The sequence below is a fragment of the Heterodontus francisci genome, chromosome 1 (genome assembly GCF_036365525.1).
Source record: "Heterodontus francisci isolate sHetFra1 chromosome 1, sHetFra1.hap1, whole genome shotgun sequence".
In the NCBI taxonomy this organism is placed as follows: domain Eukaryota; kingdom Metazoa; phylum Chordata; class Chondrichthyes; order Heterodontiformes; family Heterodontidae; genus Heterodontus; species Heterodontus francisci.
This window is the reverse complement of record NC_090371.1, coordinates 152,448,319-152,469,549: the sequence shown is the minus strand read 5'-3', so window position 1 is coordinate 152,469,549 and position 21,231 is coordinate 152,448,319. Positions and strand designations below refer to the sequence as shown.

The 21,231-nt window shown below is 44.7% G+C and overlaps 1 protein-coding gene across 6 annotated transcripts in view; it reads right to left on the bottom strand.

Moving 5' to 3' along the window:
- The window catches only part of ccdc149a (coiled-coil domain containing 149a), a 184,651-nt gene that overhangs the window by 80,690 nt on the left and 82,730 nt on the right, over positions 1–21,231 (bottom strand). For all 6 annotated transcript variants that reach the window (XM_068037349.1, XM_068037329.1, XM_068037339.1 and 3 more), the window contains one exon: positions 147–219. In XM_068037349.1, the coding sequence (XP_067893450.1) occupies positions 147–219 (73 nt within the window). The remainder of the gene's footprint in view (positions 1–146; positions 220–21,231) is intronic.

The following is a 21,231-nucleotide window of genomic DNA, read 5'->3' as shown; positions in this document are numbered from 1 at the left end:
GACAAAGTGTGTTCCACGCAGAAGGACTGGCAACACTAAGGCACAGATCAAAATCTGAATAGACTGCAATATATATTATTACTTTCTGCTAATGAAAAAATGTGAGTCTTAACTGCAGCACATTAACATGTCACAGACAATAATACCTTATATTTAGAAATGTTATTTTTAAGGATGTTGACTTCTTCCTGGATCTGCTTCAAATGTTCGTGCAGATACCTGGAAAACAAAAAAAAAAAGGGGAAAAGATAGCATGTAGCTTTGCTCCTACTCCATTATGTCAAAGCAGACTGGCTAATTTTCAAAACTGGACTGAAGGTACTATAAGGCTGATTTTCTGAGTTAATGCTATCAGTCGGGAGCATTTATTGGAGGCCAAGGACAGAATGGGCAGGATTTTCAGCTCCCCCCCCACCCTCCAGGGGCGGAAGCAGAGGCAGACAGGGCCCAAAAATACTGGCACTGGCTGGTATGGCAGTTTCCCAATCCCGTTCTCAGGACCAGCCATTTTTGCTGAGGCAGCTTCGCGATGGGTAGACAATTAGGCTCGTTAAGAGCCTTTTTCACCTCTCTTAAAGGAGGCCGAGTGGGATTTTTCAGTCGGCCTCCAGGTTCCCATACTGGCAGGGACCAGTTTAGGTGCCTGGAGGTGGACACCAGGTGACAGGATGGGGGACCAGCGCTTCAGGCAGGCCTAGAGTATGAAAAAAGACACACAGCTAACATAAAAGGGAATCGCGAAGTCTTCTATAGGCATAGAAATAGTAAAAGGGTAGTAAAAGGTGGAGTAGGGCCGATTAGAGACTAAAAGGGCAAATTTAAGTATAGAATAGCTGAGGTATTAAATGAATACTTTGAATCTACCTTTACCAAGGAAGAAGATACCACCCAGGCCAGGGTGAAAGAGGAGCTAATTAATACACTAGAAGGATTTAAAATTGATAAGGAGGAGGTATTAGATAGGCTGTTTATACTTAAAGTTGATAAAGCATCAGGGCCAGATGAGATGCATCCAAGGATACTGAAGGAAGTGAGAGTGTAAATTGCAGAGGCACTGGTCACAATTTTCCAGTTCTCCTTAGAATCCAGGATGGTGCCAGAGGACTGGAGACTTGCAAATGTTACACCCTTGATCAAAAAAGGATGTAAAGATAAGCCCAGCATCCACAGGCCAGTCAGTTTAACTTCGGTGGTGGGAAACGTCTACATACAATGGGCTGAATTTTACTAGCCCCTCGACACCATGGGTCGTGGCAGGGGGCCCGTAAAATTCAGCGGGGAGAGGCCCACCTCGACCCCCGACGGCAAGAAGGGCCTGTGCATATTACCAGTGGTGGGGGAACCTCGGTGCAGCAGCCCCCACCGCCAAGTGGTTGGGCCTTTATCTACATATTTAATTAACAATAATAATATGTAAATTAACTTACTTGCAGGTGGTGGCCGTCCCACGCCAATATTGTGGTCGCTGAACGCAGCTCACGCGCCTTCGGAACTCCATTCGGAGTTCCGAGGCGAGAACCTGGTGGGGATGGGGGAGGAATAAAACTTTCAGGGCAGGAGGGGTGGGGAAGCAGGGTAAACAATTATTATTGGCTGTGGGGATGTGGGAAGGGGTTGAAGGGTAAATGTTAGAAGTTGGGGGGGGAAGGTTCGGGTAGAGCATAAAGTAAGTTTTGTCAATAAGGGCCAAATAAAATACCATTGGGGGGGGGGGGGGGTAGGGAAGGACCTCCATATCCTAATTATATATTTTTAAAAATCAGGATGACTGTCACCTTAAAAATTTAAATCTCTGCTAAGGGCTAAAAGCCCTTTAAAAATGGTGCCAGCGCCTGTGCGGTGGTGCCTGACGCCGTTGCGGGGGACGTGGAGGCTGCCCACTCTACGTCATCAGGGGCGGCTGCCCTGCCTCCTCTATTTAAATCAGCCGCCGCGCATAATATCGCGGGGGCTGTGTGGCGGAACTTCCATGTCCCACAGTGGCATGCTGATAAAATTCAGCCCAATAAGTCTGGACAAAATTAATAGTCACATGCACAAATGTGAGTTAATTAAGGAAAGTCAGCACAGATTTGTGAAGGGAAAATCATGTTTAAGTAAATTTAAGTAAAGAGTTTTTGGAAGAGGCAACAAAGAGGGTTGATGAGGGCAATGCTGTTGATGTGGTGTACATGGACTTTCAAAAGGCATTTGATACAGTGCTGCACAACAGACTTCTGAGCAAAGTTATAGCTCATGGAATAAAAGGGACAGTAGCAACATGGATATGGAATTGGCTGAGTGACAGGAAACAGAGAGTAGTGGTTAATGGATGTTTTTTGGGCTGGAGGAAGGTTTGTAGTGGAGTTCCCCAGGGATCAGTGTTGGGACACTTGCTTTTCCTGATTTATATTCATGACCTAGACCTTGGTGTTCAGGGCACAATTTCAAAGTTTGTGGATGATACGAAACTTGGAAACATTGTGAACTGTGAGGAGGATAGTGTAGAACTTCAAAAGGACATAGACATGTTGGTGGAATGGGCAGACAGATGGCAGATGAAGTTCAATGCGGAGAAATGTGAAGTGATTTATTTTAGTAGGAAGAACATGGAGAGACTACATAAATAAAGGGTACAACTCTAAGTGGGTGCAGGAGCAGAGGGAACTGGGTGTATATGTGCATAAATCATAGAAGGTGGCAGGACAGGTTGAGAGCAGTTGATAAAGCATACAGTATCACAGGTTTTATTAATAGGGGCATAGAGTACAAGAGCAAGGAGGCAATGTTGAACTTGTACAAGACACTAGTTTGGCCTCAGCTGGAGTATTGCGTCCAGTTCTGGGTGCTGCACTTGATGAGAAATGTGAGGGCATTGGAGAGAGTGCAGAAAAGATTCATGAGAATGGTTCTAGGACTGAGGAACTTCAGTTATGAAGATAGATTGGAAAAGTTGGGACTGTTTTCCTTGAAGAAGAGAAGGCTGAGAGGTGATTTGATAGAGGTATTCAAAATCATGAGGGTCTGGACAGAGTAGATAGGGAGAACTGTTTCCCCTCGTGAAAGGATTGAGAACGCGAGGGCACAGATTTAAAGTAACTGGCAGAAGAAACAAAAGTCACATGAGGAAGAACTTTTTCAAGCAGCGAGTGGTTAGGATCTGGAATGCACTGTCTGAGTGTGTGGTGGAGACAGATTCAATCGACGCATTCAAAAGGGAATTAGATAGTTATCTGAAATGGAAGAATGTGCAGGGTTACGGGGAGAAGGCAGGGGAATGGCACTAAATGAATTGCTTATTTGGAGAGCTGGTGCAGACACGATGGTCCGAATGGCCTCCTTCTGCACTGTAACAATTCTGTGATTCTGTGATAGAGCCATCCCTCCCTTGGTGTGAGAGCAGCCAAATGCCACCTAGCAGAGGAACTCCCCTCACCACAACCCCCCCGACCCTTGCCACAGTTGTGGCCTAGCTGCAAGAACCATTTTTCAGTTAAAACTTTTTAAACTTTGGTGAGGAGACGCCTCCATGTTGAAGTTACTTACCTGCCATCACAGCCTGCTGCGCCTCTCAAGCTGGAAGGTCTCTGATTGGCCCTCCAGCTTTGAGAGCCCACCCACCACCCTGTCTCCATGGCAATTAAGGGGGCGCCTCTGTGAAACTGTCAATGAGTGGCTGATTCCCCGGGGGTGGGTTCGACACCCAGAAACGGTCCTGACTTTTGTTTCCTGTCCCCGTAGGAAAAATCCAACCCAGCACCTGTGACGTCACCAATCATATGTAAACTCATCTCTCACCAAAATCAATGTTCTTATTCAAGCTCATTCTTTCAGTATGTCTAGGATAACTTGCACTGACGATTAGAAGTTTGAGTTTTAATGGCATAATCATCAATATTTTTTAATTATACATTGCTACATCCTCAGTATCCACTGGAGTCCTAGCCTGACCTGCAGACAAAATCTATCGCAGGGCACACCTGTAAAAAGACTTGCATTCATCTAGCGCTTTACACAACCACTGGACGTCTCAAAGCTCTTTACAGCCAATTAAGTACTTTTGAAGTGTAGTCAAAATTGTAATGTAGGAAATGCAGCAGCCAACAACAAGCTCCTGCAAACAGCAATGTGATAATGACTAGATATTCTGTTTTTGTGACGTTGAGGGATAAATATTGGCCAGGACATCAGGATAACTCCTCAGCCCTTCTTCAAATAGTGCCATGGGATCTTTTACGTCCACCTGAGAGGGCAGACCCAAGACTTGGCTTAATGTCTCACCCAAAAGACAGCAGCACTGACAGCAGAGCACTCCCTCAGTACTACACTGGAATGGTAGCCTTGATTTTTGTGCTCAAGTCCTGAAGTGGGACTTGAACCCAAGAACCTCATGACTGAGAGTTGAAAGTGCTACCAACGGAGCCACATCTGATACCTGTACACAAATATATCACAGGGACAAACCTGCAGACAAGATCAACCTGTTAACACGATCTATCACAGGGACAAAGCTACGTAAAATGAATATTACCACAGCGTTACATTTAATGCAACCTGACCTTTCCAGGAGTCTGTGTTGGAGCTCCTCTTATTTGCTAAATACATAAATGATCTGGACCTTAGAAACTGAGAGAACAATAAGAAAATTTGCTGATCACCCCAAATTTGTGGGGCAGAGTTATGGAAAATTGTGAAACACTTCACGAGGTTAAAATAGGTTAACAGGATGGGCAAATTGGTGGCAGGTGCAATTCAATGTAGAAAAATGTCATGTAATATATTTTGTAAGTAAGAACATGGAAAGGAAGTACTCTGGCTTGAAGTAGTAAGGCCATTAAGCTTCAAAACGTTTTTATTGCCTGATATATTTTATTGCCTAAAATAACGAAACTGATGGTGGAAATTATGATGAGGTCAATGTGCATGACTCAGGTAGATGCAAATTAGCTCCACCATGGGGCCTACACAAGATCAGAAAACCCAAGACTGGATCTCCAAAGAGGACGTACATACCATTCCCCAGCACTGACATCCCCTATTTTTATCAGTACAAATGTATAGAAAAAAGAGCTTTAAGTGTACATTTTCCAGTCAGGTTGTTCAATTTACCAATATGAATCAAACTAACTCGATTGTGAAAGTGGACGGAGATCTGTTACAGAAGATCTGCATCCGCTCCAGGCAGCAATTCCATTTCTAGTGCAGAGAGAACAGGCCCAGGAATTGGCCTTTTAAACCGGTGTGAGCAGGGACATTCTGCACACAACTTTCTGATGTTTCTGCATGCAGGATGTTGATTCTTAATTACGCCCTTGTGAACTAAGCACCCAGGGTTTCTCAGAAGTGGTAGATATACAGAGGTCTTATAAAGAACACAGTAATATTAAGACAAGCCAGTTTTGATCAGTTTTCTCCACAATGGGTGGCTTTTCACTGACACTTGAGCCCTGATGACAATCTGGAGCAGGAATCAGCCAGACAAGAAGAGTGAAGTGAGCTCCAAACTCCCTGACCTCAGCAGCATGAAGCCCAGGCGATGTTAATTCCTGGACTTCACCTGCATACCACTGGTCAGCTGCATGCCTGAAATGGGCACATCATTATGCTGTAGAGAGGTGGTCTAGATTTTCCTTTGTGACACAGAACCATTTCTGCCCCTCAAGGAAACTTAAAAATAAAGTACCTTAAATGCCTCCTCTGTATACCCAGCGGGAAAGACACAGCTCCCCAACTCAGGCCAGGGTTAAAATGCAGTTGGGGGTTCGATGGTCTGCACACTCCTGCTGGCTTCAGGCAGATGTCCTTGCCGGCTGAAATTGAAGATGGCGGGGTCTATGTAGGATGTCAGCAAGTAAGTCACTTGGCTGAATTTAACTGGCCAGTTTTTTTGCCAGGTGAGTAAAATCAAATTTGCCCCTTTAGATTCTTAAGAGTATTTGTACCAATTCCTTTAGGCTTCACCACCATTACCCTAATCCACGTGTTTTTCATAGAGCAGATGTTTGGAGGAAAAGGAAGATCAACAGAGGGAAACCAAACAGGCTGCATGAAAAATACCCTGTGCCACTGACAGGTATCCATGCACCTATAGAGGTTAATGTACCTCACTGGAAGATGATTTGAGCAGATGGAGGGCCCTTTTCCCAAAGGAAGATGGGAATGCAGATCCAATGGCATTAATAAGATATGTGAATGCCTGATTAACTGTAACTGAGATTTAAAGAGTGCACAAGAGCCAGCAGCAGAAATAAAACGTCCGAGACAGCACAGAGTATGGAGTGGCGAGGGTAAGTTACATATAAGTATTTAGTTCATTGGTTCGTGTTTTTATTGGTTGGTGTAAGTTGTTTGCTTGTTGGTTAGTGTTCCTAGTAGTTAGTGGTTTATTTAGTGGTTTGATTTTGTGTTTTAGGGTTAGCTAAGCAGCTAAATAGCCTCAAAGCTAAGAAGAATCTAGAAATAAATGTTTATCCATAAATAAATATAGACTAAGATATTACAGAGCAGTTTGTGTGTCTGGACTGCAGTATGTGGAAGTTTTTGTATAGTGAGACTGTCCCAAGTGTACACATCTGCAGTAGATGTCTCCAACTTAAATCTCTCCAGCTCACTCATTGAGCTCCAGTGTGCATTGCAGACAGTCCAACACATAAGGCAGGGGGAGGAGTATCTGGACAGTTTGCTCCAGACTGCAGTCACACTTTGTTGAGAGGTGCAGGATCAGAATGGGGTTGGTAATGATTAATAGTGTATAGGGTACAGGGAACCCAGGTGAGATAGAGAATGAGGATCTGCAGACACTGATCCTATCCAACAGACACAATGTACCCTTATTGCTACATGCAGCAAGTACAGACTGTCAGAAGCACAGACAGAATAGTGTCCATGGCACCTTGGAGCTGAAGGCTGGCCAAACAGGGGAACGGGAGGAGGAGGAGGGGGAAGGGGAGGGGAAGTGTAATGTGGTGATTGTAGGACTTTCAATAATTAGGGAGAATGAAAAGTCCCACTTATTATGTTGCCTTTCTGGTGCCAGGTTGAGGGACATCCTGAACCTGCTTGAAAGGATTTTGGAGGGGAGAGACCCCATTATTGTGGTCCATGTTGGGACCAACAACATAGGAAACAGTGGACAAGAGGTCCTGTCAGAAAATACCAGGAGCTAGGAGCTAAATTTACAAACAGGACCTCAAGAGTTATCTCTTGATCAGTTACTTGCACCTTAGGATTCCTTTTCCTTTTCGCATGTCATTTCTTAGTCTCATCCTCCTTCAGCTTTAGCAAAGTCTGGTAAAGCGATGAGATATCTTCTGAACATTTCCACCAAGTTTTTGGAATATTTGTTCCTAACTCCCCTTTAAATCACCAGCCCTTTAAATTTCACTTCCATGTTATTTGCTACTCGCAAAACTGACATGCTCCCTGAAGCCACACATGACTATGACAATGAGCTGATCTCAGAAAATTGAGTAGAAATAGCACTGTTCCATTAATACCAGAACAAAACCTATTTGTAACCATTTGGGTGTAAACTGGACCCATATCAGATAATATACGCTTCATTGTCAATGGCTTCTGTTATTTAAGTGTGGCATTTATGCTGTTATAAAGCATCACTCACTGGCTGAGATATTCAAGTGGGAATGAGACTGTCAAAAAGAAGTCAAAAGAAAAATGAGTTTTATTGTGAGATGTGACCTTTTAAACAGAAAGGAAGAAATGGCAGGATTTGAAAATGAAGTTTAAAAATAGTATACTAGCCGTTTTTCCTGAGCAGATGCAAAGCTGTACACTAAATAGGAGAATGTTTGGGGCCGGAGAGAAAGCTTTGCTGACAAATGGTTATCAGAGAATCATAGAATGGATACAGGACAGAAGGAAGGCATTTGGCATTTCATGTTAATGCCAGCTCTCTGCAAGAGCAACTCACCTAGTCCCACTCCCACGCCCATTCCCATAGCTCTGCAAAATGTTTCACTTCAGATAATTATTCAATTCCTTTTGAAAGCCACAACTGAATTTGCTTCCACCACACCTTCAGGCAGCGCATTCCAGATCCTAACCACTCGCTGTGTTAAAAAAAAATGTCCTCATGCCGCCTTTGGTTCTTTTGCCATTCACCTTAAATCAGTGTCCTCTGGTTCTTGACCATTCCAGCAAAGGGAACAGTTTCTCACTATCTACTTTGTCCAGACCCCTCATGATTTTGAATACTTCTATCAAATCTCCTCTCAACCTTCTCTTCTCTAAGGAGAAAAACCCCAGTTTCTCCAATCTATCCACGTAACTGCAGTCCCTCATTCCCAGAACCATTCTCCTAAATCTTTTCTACACCATCTCCAATGCCTTCACATCGCTGCTAAAGTGTGGTGCCCAGAATTGGACACAATACTCCAAGACAAACCAGCGTTTCATAAAGGTTCACCATAACTTCCTTGCTTCTGCACTCCATACCTCTGTTTATAAAACCCAGAATCCCATATGCCTTATTAACCACTTTCTCAATCTGCCCTGCCACCTTCAATGATTTGTGCACGTGCACCCCCAAGTCCCTCTGCTCCTTTAGAATTGTATTCTTTATTTTATACTGTCTCTCCTTGTTCTTCCTATCAAAATGTATCACTTCACACTTCTCTGCATTAAGTTTCATCTGCCACATGTCTGCCCATTCCACCAGCCTGTCTATGTCCTCACTATTCTCTTCACTGTTCACAATACTTCCAAATTTTATGTCATCTGCAGATTTTGAAAATGTGCCCTACACACCCAAGTCTAGGTCATCAATTTAGATCAAGCAAAACAGTGGTCCTACAACCGACCCCTGGGAAACCTTCCTCCTGCCTGAAAAACAACCATTCACCACCACTCTCTGTTTCCTGTCACTCTGCCAACTTCATATCCATGCTGCAGCTGTCCCTTTTATTCCATAGGTTTTGACTTTGCTGACAAGCCTGTAATGTGGCATTCTATAAATGTATTTTGGAAGTCCATGTACACCACATCAACCATATTAGCCTCATCACCCCTCTCTGTTATCTCATCAATAAACTCAAGTTAGTTAAGCATGATTTGCATTTAACATATCTTTGCTGGCTTTCCTTAATTAACTGACATTTGTCCAAGTGGCTATTAACTTTGTCCCAGATTATTGGTTTCTAAAAGATTTCCCACCACCGAGATTAGACTGGCTGGCTTGTAATTGCTGGGTCTACCCTTATATCTCTTTTTGAACAAGGGTGTAACATTTGCAATTCTCCAATCCTCTGGCACCACACCTGTATCTAAGGAGGATTGGAAGATTATTGCCAGTGCGTCTGCAATTTCCACTCTTACTTCCCTCAGATACATCTGGTCGAGTCCTGGTGACTATTCAACTTTAAGTACAGCCACCCTTTCTATCCCTCCTCCTTACCAATTGTTAGCCCATCCAGTATCTCATCTACCTCTTCTTTCACTATACCTTTGGCAGCATCTTCTTTCTTGGTAAAGACAGATGCAAAGTTCTCATTTAGTATCTCAGCCATGTCCTCATCCTCCATGCGGAAACCTATTTTTTGGTCACTAATTGGCCCACCCCTCCTTTTACTACCCTTTTACTATTTATACGCCTATAGAAGACTTTTACGTTAGCTGCTTCTATTACTTTCTCCATCTCCCCTCTGAATTTTCTATATTTATCCTGGTTCTCATTTGAATTATCCACCTGACATCTGTCATACGCACCCTTTTCTGCTTCATCTTACTCTCTGTCTTTTTCATCATCCAGGGAGCTCAGGCTTTGTTTGTCCTACTTTTCCCCCTTGTGGAAATGTACCTCGACTGTACCCAAACAATCACCTCTTTAAAGGCAGTCCATTGTTACATTTTGCCTGCCAATCTGGATTGCTCCTTGTCCTTTTCCAAAGCTAACTTAACCTTATGATACTATGATCATTGTCCCCTAATTGTTCTCCTACTGCCACTTGATCCATCTCATTCCCCAGAACCAGAATTAGCAATGCCTCCTTCCACATGGGGCCAGAAACACACTGATCTAGAAATTCTCCTGAACAGACCTCAGAAACTGTTCCCCCTCTCTGCCCTTTATACTATGACTTTTCCAGTCTTAGTAAGGATAACTAAATTATAACTACTCTATAGTTTTTGCACCTGTCTGTAATTTTGTTGCATATTTGTTCCTCGTCTAAATCTTTTCCACTAGTTGGTGGCCTATAGAATACACCCAGTAGTGCAATGGTACCTCTATTGTTTCTTAGCTCTAACCAAATAGATTCTGTCTTTGACCCCCATAGGACATCCTCCCTCAGCACTGTAATATTTTTCTTAATCAGTACTGCCACCGCTCCTCCTTGCTTTACTTCCTTATCTTTCCTGAACAACTTGGGCTGAATTTTATAAGCTCACCGCCGAGAAGGCGGCTCGGCGCACGCGCAACTTGTGCGCTGCTGAGCCCTTGCGATATTTTGGGTGGAGCTTATTTAAATGGAGGCGTGGAACGGCTGTCCCTGATGACAGAGGAGGCAGTCACTCTGTCCCCGGCAATGGTGTCCAGTGCCATTTTTAAAGGGCTTCAAGCCCTGCAGGTAAATTTAAATATTTAAAAGGACAAATGTACGAATGTTGCAAATAAAGTTTTATTTAAACTTTGAATCCCCTCTCCTAGACCTGCCCCCCACCCCACTCAGCTCTCAATAAATAAAACGGCCTATCCCTCCGGAAAACCACTTTTTAATACGCGGTTTTTCCCGCTCCCCCAACTCCTCCCCTGCAAATTTCAGTCCTTCCCCCTCCCCACCAGTGTCATGCCTCGGAACTCCAAACAGAAATCCGAAGGCGCAGGAGTTCCGGCCAGCAGCCAGAATATCGGTGTGGGATGGCCGTTGCTACCAGGTAAATGTTTATTCATTAATTGTAATATGATTAGCATATTTAGATGAAGGCTCCGTGCCGGGCAGTGGAGGAGCCACACCGAGGCTTCGCCGCCGCCGGTAAAATGCGCAGGGCCTTCCCGGTGTCCCGGAAGAATATTCCAGGCCCCCCCCCGCCAATGACCCCTGACGTCGGAGGGCTGGTAAAATTCAGCTCCTTGTATCCAGGAATATTTAATAACCAGTTTTTCCCTATTCAAGTTAGGTCTCCATTATTACCATAGCATCATATTCCCTGGTGTCCATCTGCACCTGCAGCTCAATATAAAGTCACAAAAAAAAACCCGACCCAAATCCGACAGAACCACACCAGACCTGAGTCCGACCCGGCCCGAGTTCCTCCATTTCCTCCCGCGCCCGACCTCACCCGAGCCCGACCCGACCACTGGAATGTTCCCTTTACCTACCTTGCAACTCCCAATCTGCAGGAAGCTGCAGCATGAGTGTGTTGACATCATAGAGACACTCACTCGCTCACTGCGCAGACTCAGAGTTTCCCTCTTTGACGTCCCAAACTCCCAGCTCAGGTAGGTTTCTTACTTTTAACACTTTGTGCTGTGTGTGTCCGACCCAGACCCGGCCCGCCCCGGACCCGGGCTGACCCGACCACAGCCCGAAAGCCGGACCCAGAAGGGCGACCGACCCGAACCTGGCACATGTCATCGGGTCCTGTTGGGTTCGGGTCTGGTAGCACATCTTTAGCTCAATAACCTTATTTGTCAGGCTCTATCCATTCACATACATGCACTATAAAAGTAATTTAGACCTTATTGTATTCCCTCTTAATCTGACCCCACCTAATGCCTTACTATTTCTTACTTTAGTGCTATCTGTCACTCCCAGTCCTTTGTGCACCTTGTTTCTCCTTTCTAATGTTACATCCTGGTTCCCATCCCCCTGCCAAGTTAGCTTAAATCCTCCTCAATAGCAATGGTAAACCATCCCGCAAGAACACTGGTCCCGGCCCTGTTGAAGGGCAACCCGTCTGGCCCGTACAGGTCCCACGTCCCCCAGAACCATGTGTCTGTTTTTTATGTTTGTGCTTTTGGACAGAGCTGCTCATTACTCTGCCATTAACACTCTCTCTGGACTAATGCTTTGTCTTTCACCACAAGCATTAATATGCTCTTTGCCTCTGTCCCAAGACAACTTTGTTAATTTCTCCTGACCTCTGTCCTATCACACACCTTCTCTTTTGTTCTCTTTCCCGCCCCGCCCACCACCCCCCCCACACCCCACGACCTTCACTTACTAAAACCTAATTCTTTTCTAACCTTTGCCAGTTCTGACGAAAGGTCACAGACCTGAAATGTTAACTCTGCTTCTCTCTCCACAGATGCTGCCAGACCTGCTGAGTATTTCCAGCAGTTTCTGTTTCTATTTCAACATCCTAACAGCTTGCATTCTAGCCAAGCCAGAAAGCACAAACCCTGCTGCAGAATCCTACATCTACATTATACAGCAATGAGAGCTAGAAGTAACCCACCATCTTCAACTGAACCTTCAATGAAGGGAAAAATCTACAATCATCTCAGGCCAGCATCCATCGAGAACTTGATTTCCAAGAGAATTCAACAGGTTTAACGTAACTTTCCCCCCAACCCGCACTAAAAGTAATCTTCCTTTTTCCCTTCTCTATCTCGTGTGTGTGTGTGTGTGTGTGTGTGTGTGTGTGTGTGTGTGTGTGTGTGTGTGTGTGTGTGTGTGTGAATGAATACATGAGTGGATGTGGTTGTAGCAATTTTGGGATAAGGCACATTGATCAATAAACAATTGATTTTCTGTTTTTTTAAACCCTATAAGAAAACCTGTCACTGTTTGTTTATTTGAAAAATAAAACACCAAGGGGCTAAAATCTAACACAAATAGACCTGCTATGGTCAGGTGGGGAGTTGAACAGTGGGAACCAGCCACATCGCACCATGTGGGAACAAATTGGGGGCTTGAAGCCAGGACCTGAACCGCCAGACAAACAAGAGATTTGGAAAACGGGAGGAAAATTAACCTCTAAAATTGTGGAAAAATAAACAAACAGGTTTTCTTGTATTTTTTTTCTATACAGTGCTGAAAACAAAAGAGATGCCACATTTAATGCCAAGGAGCTTGTACAGCAGGGAGAGATATCCCATGATACGTTAAACAAGTTAAGTGTTGAAAGATTTCTGAAGCTTAGCAACAGAGCTGGGAATCACTTTCGGACAAAAAGCGAAGAAACCTGAAAAGTCCAGCCAAACATTTTAAACTTACCCTGAACTAGAAGAAGACAGACTAGAATCAGTTTGAAAGAAGAGATCTAGCTGGAATTCAATTGAAAAGGGAAGAGATGCTTTTGCAGATGAAAAGAGAGGAGATGCAGGGCTGAATGAGGCGGTGGCATAGTCGTATTGTCACTGGACTAGTAACCCTGAAACCTAGGGTATTTCTCTGGGGACATGGATTGGAATCCCACCACAGCAGAAGGTGGAATTTGAATTCAATTAATAAATCTGTAATTAAAAACTAGTCTAATGATGGCCAAGAAACCACTGTCAATTGTTGTAAAACGCCATCTGTCCTTCAGGGAAGGAAATCTGCTGTCCTTACCTGGTCTGGCCTACATGTGACTCCAGACCCACAGCAATTTGGTTGACTTAAATGCCCTCTGAATTGGCTTAGCAAGCCACTCAGTTGTACTTAACTGCTACGAAGTCAATAAAACAAAATGAAACTGGACGGACCATCCGGCATCGACCTAGGCACTGGAAACAACAATGGCAAACCCAGCCCTGTCGACACTGCAAAGTCCTCCTTACTAACATCTGGGGGCTTGTGCCAAAGTTGGGAGAGCTGTCCCACAGACTAGTCAAGCAACAACCTGACACAGTCATACTCACAAAATCATGCCTTACAGACAATGTCCCAGACACTGCCAGCACCATCCCCGGGTATATCCTGTCCCACCGGTAGGACAGATACAGCAGAGGTGGCGGTACAGTGGTATACAGATGGAAGGGAATTGCCCTGGGAGTCCTCAACATCGACTCTGGACCCCATGAATTCCCATGGCAATTCCTCAGCTTTCCCTCAGCTGATGAATCAGTACTCCTCCATGTTGAACACCACTTGGAGGAAGCACTGAGGATGGCAAGGGCGCAGAATGTACTCTGGGTGGGGGACTTCAATGTCCATCACCAAGAGTGGGTCTGTAGCACCACTCCAAATGGACATAGCTGCTAGACTGAGTATGTAGCAGGTGCAGAAGGAAACGACAAGAGGGAAAAAGATACTTGACCTCGTCCTCACCAGTCTGCCTGCTGCAGATGCATCTGCCCATGACAGTAGTGGTAGGAGTGACCACAGCACAGTCCTTGTGGAGATGAAGTCCTGCCCTCACACTGAGGATACCATCCATTCTGTTGTGTGGCACTACCACCGTGCTAAAAGGGATAGATTTCGAACAGATATAGGAATGCAAAACTGGGCATCCATGAGGCGTTGTGGGCCATCAGCAGCAGCAAAATTGTACTCAACCACAATCTGTAAACTCATGGCTCGATATACCCCCACTCTACCATTACCATCAAGCCGGGGGACCTACCCTGGTTCAATGAAGAGTGCAAGAGGGTATGCCAGGAGCAGCACAAGGCATACCTCAAAATAAGGTGTCAACCGAGTGAAGCTACAACACAGGACTAGCGTGCCAAACTGCGTAAGCAACATGCGATACACAGATACACGAATCAGATCTAAGCTCTGCAGTTCTGCCACATCCAGCCGTGAATGGTGGTGGACAATTAAACAACTAACTGGAGGAGGTGGCTCCACAAATATCCCCATCCTCAATGATGGGGGAGTCCAGCACATCAGTGCGAAAGATAAGGCTGAAGCATTTGCAACACTCTTCAGCCAGAACTGCCGAGTGGATGATCCATCTCGGCCTCCTCCTGAAGCCCCCAGCATCACAAATGCCAGACTTCAGCCAATTCGATTCACTCCGCACGATATCAAGAAACAACTGAAGGCACTGGATACTGCAAAGGCTTTGGGCCCTGACAATAGTCCAGCAATAGTACTGAAGACCTGTGCTCCAGAACTTGCCACGCCCCCTAGCCAAGCTGTTGTAGTACATCGACAACACTGGGATCTACCCGGCAATATGGAGAATTGCCCAGGTATGCCCTGTACACAAAAAGCAGCACGTGTCCAACCCAGCCAATTACCGCCCCATCAGTCTACTCTCAATCATCAGTAAAGTGATGGAAGGTGTCATCGATAGTGTTATCAAGCAGCACTTGCTTAGCAATAACCTGCTCAGTGACGCTCAGTTTAGGTTCCGCCAGGGCCACTCAGCTCCTGGCGTCATTACAGCCTTGGTTCAAACATGGGCTAAAGAGCTGAACTCAAGAAGTGAGGTGAGAGTGACTGCCCTTGACATCAAGGCAGCATTTGACCAAGTATGGCATCAAGGAGCCTTAGCAAAACTGAGGTCAATGGGAACCAGGGGGAAAACTCTCCGCTGGTTGGAGTCATATCTAGCCCAAAGGAAGATAGTTGTGGTTGTTGGAGGTCAATCATCTGAGCTTCAGGACATCACAGCAGGAGTTCCTCAGGATAGTGTCCTAGGCTCAACCATCTTCATCTGCTTTATCAATGACCTTTCTTCAATCATAAGGTCAGAAGTGGGGATGTTCGCTGATGATTGCACAATGTTCAGCACCATTCGTGACTCAAATACTGAAGCAACCCGTGTCGAAATGCAGCAAGGCCTGGACAATATCCAGGCTTCGGCTGATAAATGGCAAGTAACATTTGTGCCACACAAGTGCCAGGCAATGACCATCTCCAACAAGAGAGGATCTAAACATCTCCCCTTGACATTCAATGGCATTACCATCGCTGAATCCCCCACTATCAACATCCTAGGGGCCACCGTTGACCAGAAACTGAGCTGGAGTAGCCATATAAATACCGTGGCTACAAGAGCAGGTCAGAGGCTAGGATTCCTGCGGCGACTAACTCACCTCCTGACTCCCCAAAGCCTGTCTACAAGGCAAGTCAGGAGTGTGATGGAATACTCTCCACTTGCTTGGATGGGTGCAGCTCCAACAACACTCAAGAAGCTCGACACCATCCAGGACAAAGCAGCCCGCTTGATCGGCACCCCATCCACAAACATTCACTCCCTCCACCACCGATGCACAGTGGCAGTAGTGTGTACCATCTACAAGATGGACTGTAGCAACACACCAAACTCCTTAGACAGCATCTTCCAAACCCACGACCTCTATTAACTAGAAGGACAACGGCAGCAAATGCATGGGAACACCACCAGCTGCAAGTTCCCCTCCAAGTGACACACCATCCTGACTTGGAACCATATCACCGTTCCTTCACGGTTGCTGGGTCAAAATCCTGGAACTTCCTTCCTAATGACACTGTGGGTGTACCTAAAACACAATGAACTGCAAGGGTTCAAGACGGCAGTTCACCACCACCTTCTCAAGGGCAATTAGGGATGGGCAGTAAATGCCGGCCTAGCCAGCGATGCCCACATCCCATGAATTAATTAAAAGAAAAGAATTTTAATCACCTGCCGTGTTGCTCGGCGGCGTGCTTTCAACTCGGTGGCCTTCCGACATGGAAGGGCCGCCGAGGAGCCTCCGCGATATTTCGCATGAAGGCTTATTTAAATAGTGGGGGCAGAGTGGCTGCCTCCGGTGATGTGTAGGGGCAGCCTCTTTGTCCCCGGCAACAGAGTCTGGCGCCACCACGCAGGCGCCGGCGCCATTTTTAAAGGGCTTTAAGCCCTTAGAATTACTTCTAATTTTTAAAGGTGCATTGTTAAAATCTTATTAAAAAATAAGGGAGATGTGGATGGCCCTTCCCCAACCCCTCAATGGTCATTTCAGTGCCCCAAATGACCAACACTTGCCTTTTTCCTTCCCAAACTTTACGCCCTAAAATTCTAACATTTGACCTATAACCCCTCCCACCATCCCCACATCCAATAAAAATTGATTTCCCCGCTCCTCCACCCCTCCCGCCCTGAAACTTTTATTACTCCTCCCCCATCCAACAGGGTCTCGCCTCGGTACTCTGTGCGGAGTTCCGAAGGTGCGCGGAGCACGAATGGCGGTCGAAAATTGGCGTGGGACAGCCACCGTCTGCAGGTAAGTACATTTACATCTTTATTAACGTTTATTTGCATATGGAGATGAACGGCCCGCTGCCACGCCACGGTGGGGGGGTGCACACTGAGGTCCCCCTGCCCCTGGTAATATGCAGTGGGCCCTTCTCGACCTCACGGGCCAACGCAGGCCTCTCCCCATAGAATTGTACCAGCCCCTGCTCCGCAACCTGTGGCGTCGAGGGGCCAGTAAAATTCAGCCCGCAATTTCAGAAGGAAAAAGAAGGAAAGGAGATACAAAGAGATGAAGCAGCAAGAAGGTTTGAGTTACAGAGACTGCAAACCCAAAATGAAAATGCGACCAGTCACTCAAACCTTATGCCCAATTCAGAGCAAAACTTTAATGAGCTGAGATACTCAAGACTAGTGCCAAAATGTAATGATGAGGAAGATGAGTCATATTTTATCTCATTTGAGAAAATAGCTTCCAAGCTAAAATGGCTGAAAGAATTGTGGACTCTCTGCTTACAAGACGAATTTGTGGGCAAAGGTCGTGAAGCTTTTTCCCTGTTATCAGAAGAAAGTTCCTCTGATTATGAACAAACTAAAACTGCAATTCTAAATGCATATGAACTGATATTGGAATTATACAGACAGAAATTCTGACACACCCGGAAAAGACCCACAGATTTACATTGAATTTAGAAGAATTAAACATCTGGCTTTTGATTGCTGGAGAAGATCTCTGAAGCTAAAACCCTCATATGAAAATTTGAGATAAGTGACATTATTGGAAGAGTACAAAAATAGCATCCCAAGTAGTACAAAAACCCAGATAGAATAACAAAGAATTGATAGGGTGAGAGAGCTGCCAGCATAGCAGATGGCTTTGAACTCGCACATGAACTGAAAATTGGTTGTATTCATCTAAAAGCAGATCCCGCAATGTTTTATTGGTATCATAAAGGAACACTTTCAGGCATCTTCATGATGTACGTTGATGATTTCTTATGGGGTGGTTCTGCGGAATTTGAGAAATGTTATTGATAAGATGGAGGTGGATTTTAAGATTGGGTTTCAGCCTTGTGGGGCTTTTAAATATATTGGTTTAGATATTAAGCAGAGTAGGTCTGGAATAACTTTAAATCTACAATCCTATTAAGAGAATGTTGCTCCCATACCAGTTAATCGTGCTCGGCCATCACAAAGATGCCGGTATATCTAAAGAAGACAGAGCAATTGCAAAGCTTGAGAGGTCAATTAAATTGGTTGTGCACTCAGACTAGACCTGATGCTAGATTTAATGCGTTGGCATTAAGCACTACAATAAAACACCCAAAAGAATGTTTTAAGGGGAAATAAAATATTCAAAAAATTAAATCTGGAGAAATGCATACTTAAGTTCCCATCCTTAGGTGACCCAAAGAATATGAAACTAGTCATTTTTAGTGATACTTCACATACTATTCTTGCTGATGGGTATTCGAGTGCATCTGGTTTCATAATATTTTTGATGGGTGAAAATGGGAAATGTTATCCTATAGCTTGGGAGGCTAAGAAAATAAAAAAAGTTTGTTAAAAGTACTTCAACTGCAGAAACACTGGCTTTTGTGGCAGGATTGGATATGGGGTTCTATTTGTCAAATATTTTAGGTGAGATTCTGTACAAGGGCCATACCCATTGATTGTTATGTAGATAAGTGTTCCCTGTGGGATAATGTACACTCTACAAAAAAGTGTGAGTGAATAAAGCTTACAGATTGACCTTGCTAGATTGAAACAAAAACTGAGAGAAAGGAAATCTCAAAATTAAGTGGGTACATGCACGTCATCAACTATCTGACTGCATGTCACAATGTAATGTTTTGTACAGAATATGGAGTTTATTCTGATTTGTTTTGAAATGTTTGTGCATGTTGAACTCTAAGTTTTTTTATTTAAAGAGAAAGAAGGGAATCTTAATTGTGTTTAACCATATGCAAGTGGAAGGTGTTAATTAGGGTCTTACTTGAGTATATATACGGAGACACTTACTGAAACTGGGTGAAGATTTGAGTGAGGAGCTGCATGTTTGTTCTGTTGCCCCTGCTTTCACAATCCTACAATTGTCATTTTCCAGTTCCCCTTTAAATAGTTCAGCTGAAATAGACTTATGCGGGTTGTCAATTGGTACGGAACCCAGAAGTCAGATGTAAATGCAGTAGATGTGTTAAAAAGCCACTGGAAAACACTCTTCAGATACTTCTGGGTTCCCCATGCAATTCCAGGTTCTCCCACTCCTGGTGGGTCAAAACATTAAAATTCTCACCCATTGAGTTTCTTGTGCACCATCATAAAAATTATGCTGTTTTACAGTAGAAAATTTCCATAGGTAATTCCAATTTGATTGTGGGTGGCATTCAGCAGGAATTTATCTTCAACCATATTTGGTAATTTTTGAGTACATTCCACTTTTGTAACGTTATCCAAGTTTAAATTTCAACTTTAACTGTTTCTGACAAAATACATCAGGGTATCTAAGTTATAGCTTCTAGACTACCTGTGATCTCTGACCCATGGCAATGTGTCCCATGAACTTGATCCTGTTCCGCTCATTTCATATTCGCTGGTTTGTTTGGTTTTAATTTCATGGACCAAAAATCAGAACAAGAAGGGTTATCTGCAACCTACTAACTACTTGGACTTCAATTTCAGGTGTTGCATTGTACACACCCAAGCAGCCTGTGAAGATGAAAGGCTTTTGCATTTTTGCAGTACATCAAAAAGAATCCTCAATGAGGAAATGTGGAACATGGAGTACATTTCAACTGTTGGAAAGACTGAACATCCTCCTCATGAATGAATCAATTCTATTTGCCAGTTCTCCACTGAATATTCAATTTTTATTATTCGGTCATGGGAGGTGGGCATCGTTGGCTTGACCAGCATTTATTGCCCATCCATAATTGCCCTTGAGAAGGTGGTGGTGAGCTGCCTTCTTGAACCGCTGTAGTCCTTGGGGCACAGTGCTGTTAGGAAGGGATTTTGATTCTGATTCTGACCCAGCAACAATGAAGGAATGGCAAAATAGTTCAAAGTTAGGATAGCATGTGGCTTGGAGGGGAACTTGCAGGTGGTGATGTTCCCATGCATCTGCTGTCCTTGTCTTTCTGGACGGTAGAGGTCACGGATTTGGAAGGTGCTGTCGAAGAAGCCTTGTGAGTTGCTGCAGTACATCTTGTAGATGGTACACAATGCTGCCACTGTGCGATGGTGGGAAGTAAAGGCCTGCTTGGGTCTGCAATTGAAACCTGACCCGAGCCCAACAGAACCACATCTGACCCGAGCCCAACCCGGTATGAGTCCCTTGACTTTTTCCCGCGCCCGGCCCGACCCTACCACTGGAATGAAATTGATTATATTAAACAGGTTGTGCTCCACCTTGGATGGAATCGCTCACTGCAGACTAGTGCGGAGTCCGGATGCACGTTTCCCGCCTTGACGTCCTGGCTGTCACTGTATCCGACCTGGCACGACCCAACCCGAGCCCAAATGCCGGACCAGAAGAGCGACCCGACCTGAGCCCAACACATGTCATCGGGCCCGATCGGGTAACCATGCTCTAGTGGGAAGGGAGTGAAAGTTGAAGGTTGTGGATGGCGTGCCAATCAAGCGGGCTACTTTGTTCTGGATGGTGTTGAGCTTCTTGAATGTTGTTGGAGCTGCACTTATCCAAGCATGTGTAGAGTATTCCATCACATTCTTGACGAGTGCCTTGTAGATAGTGGACAGGCATTGGGGAGACAGGAGGTGGAAAATAAAAGCTCATGGTGTAGGGGGTAACATTTTGGCATAGATAGAAGATTAGCTAGCTAACAGGAAACAGTAGGCATAAATGGGTCACTTTCTGGTTGACTAGATGCAATGAGTGGTGTGCCACAGGGATCAGTGCTGGGGCCTCAACATTTTACAATTTATATAAATGACTTGGATGAAGGGACCGAAGGTATGGTTGTTAAATTTGCTGATGACACAAAGATAAAGAGGAAAGTGAGTTGTGATGAGGATATAAGGAGGCTACAAAAGGATAGGGATAGGTTAAATGAGTAGGCAAAGATCTGGCAAATGGACTATAATGTGGGAAAATGTGAATTTGTCCATTTTGACAGGAAGAATAAAAAAGAAGCATATTATCTAAATGGTGAGAGATTGCAGAGCTCAGAGACATAGGGTGATCTG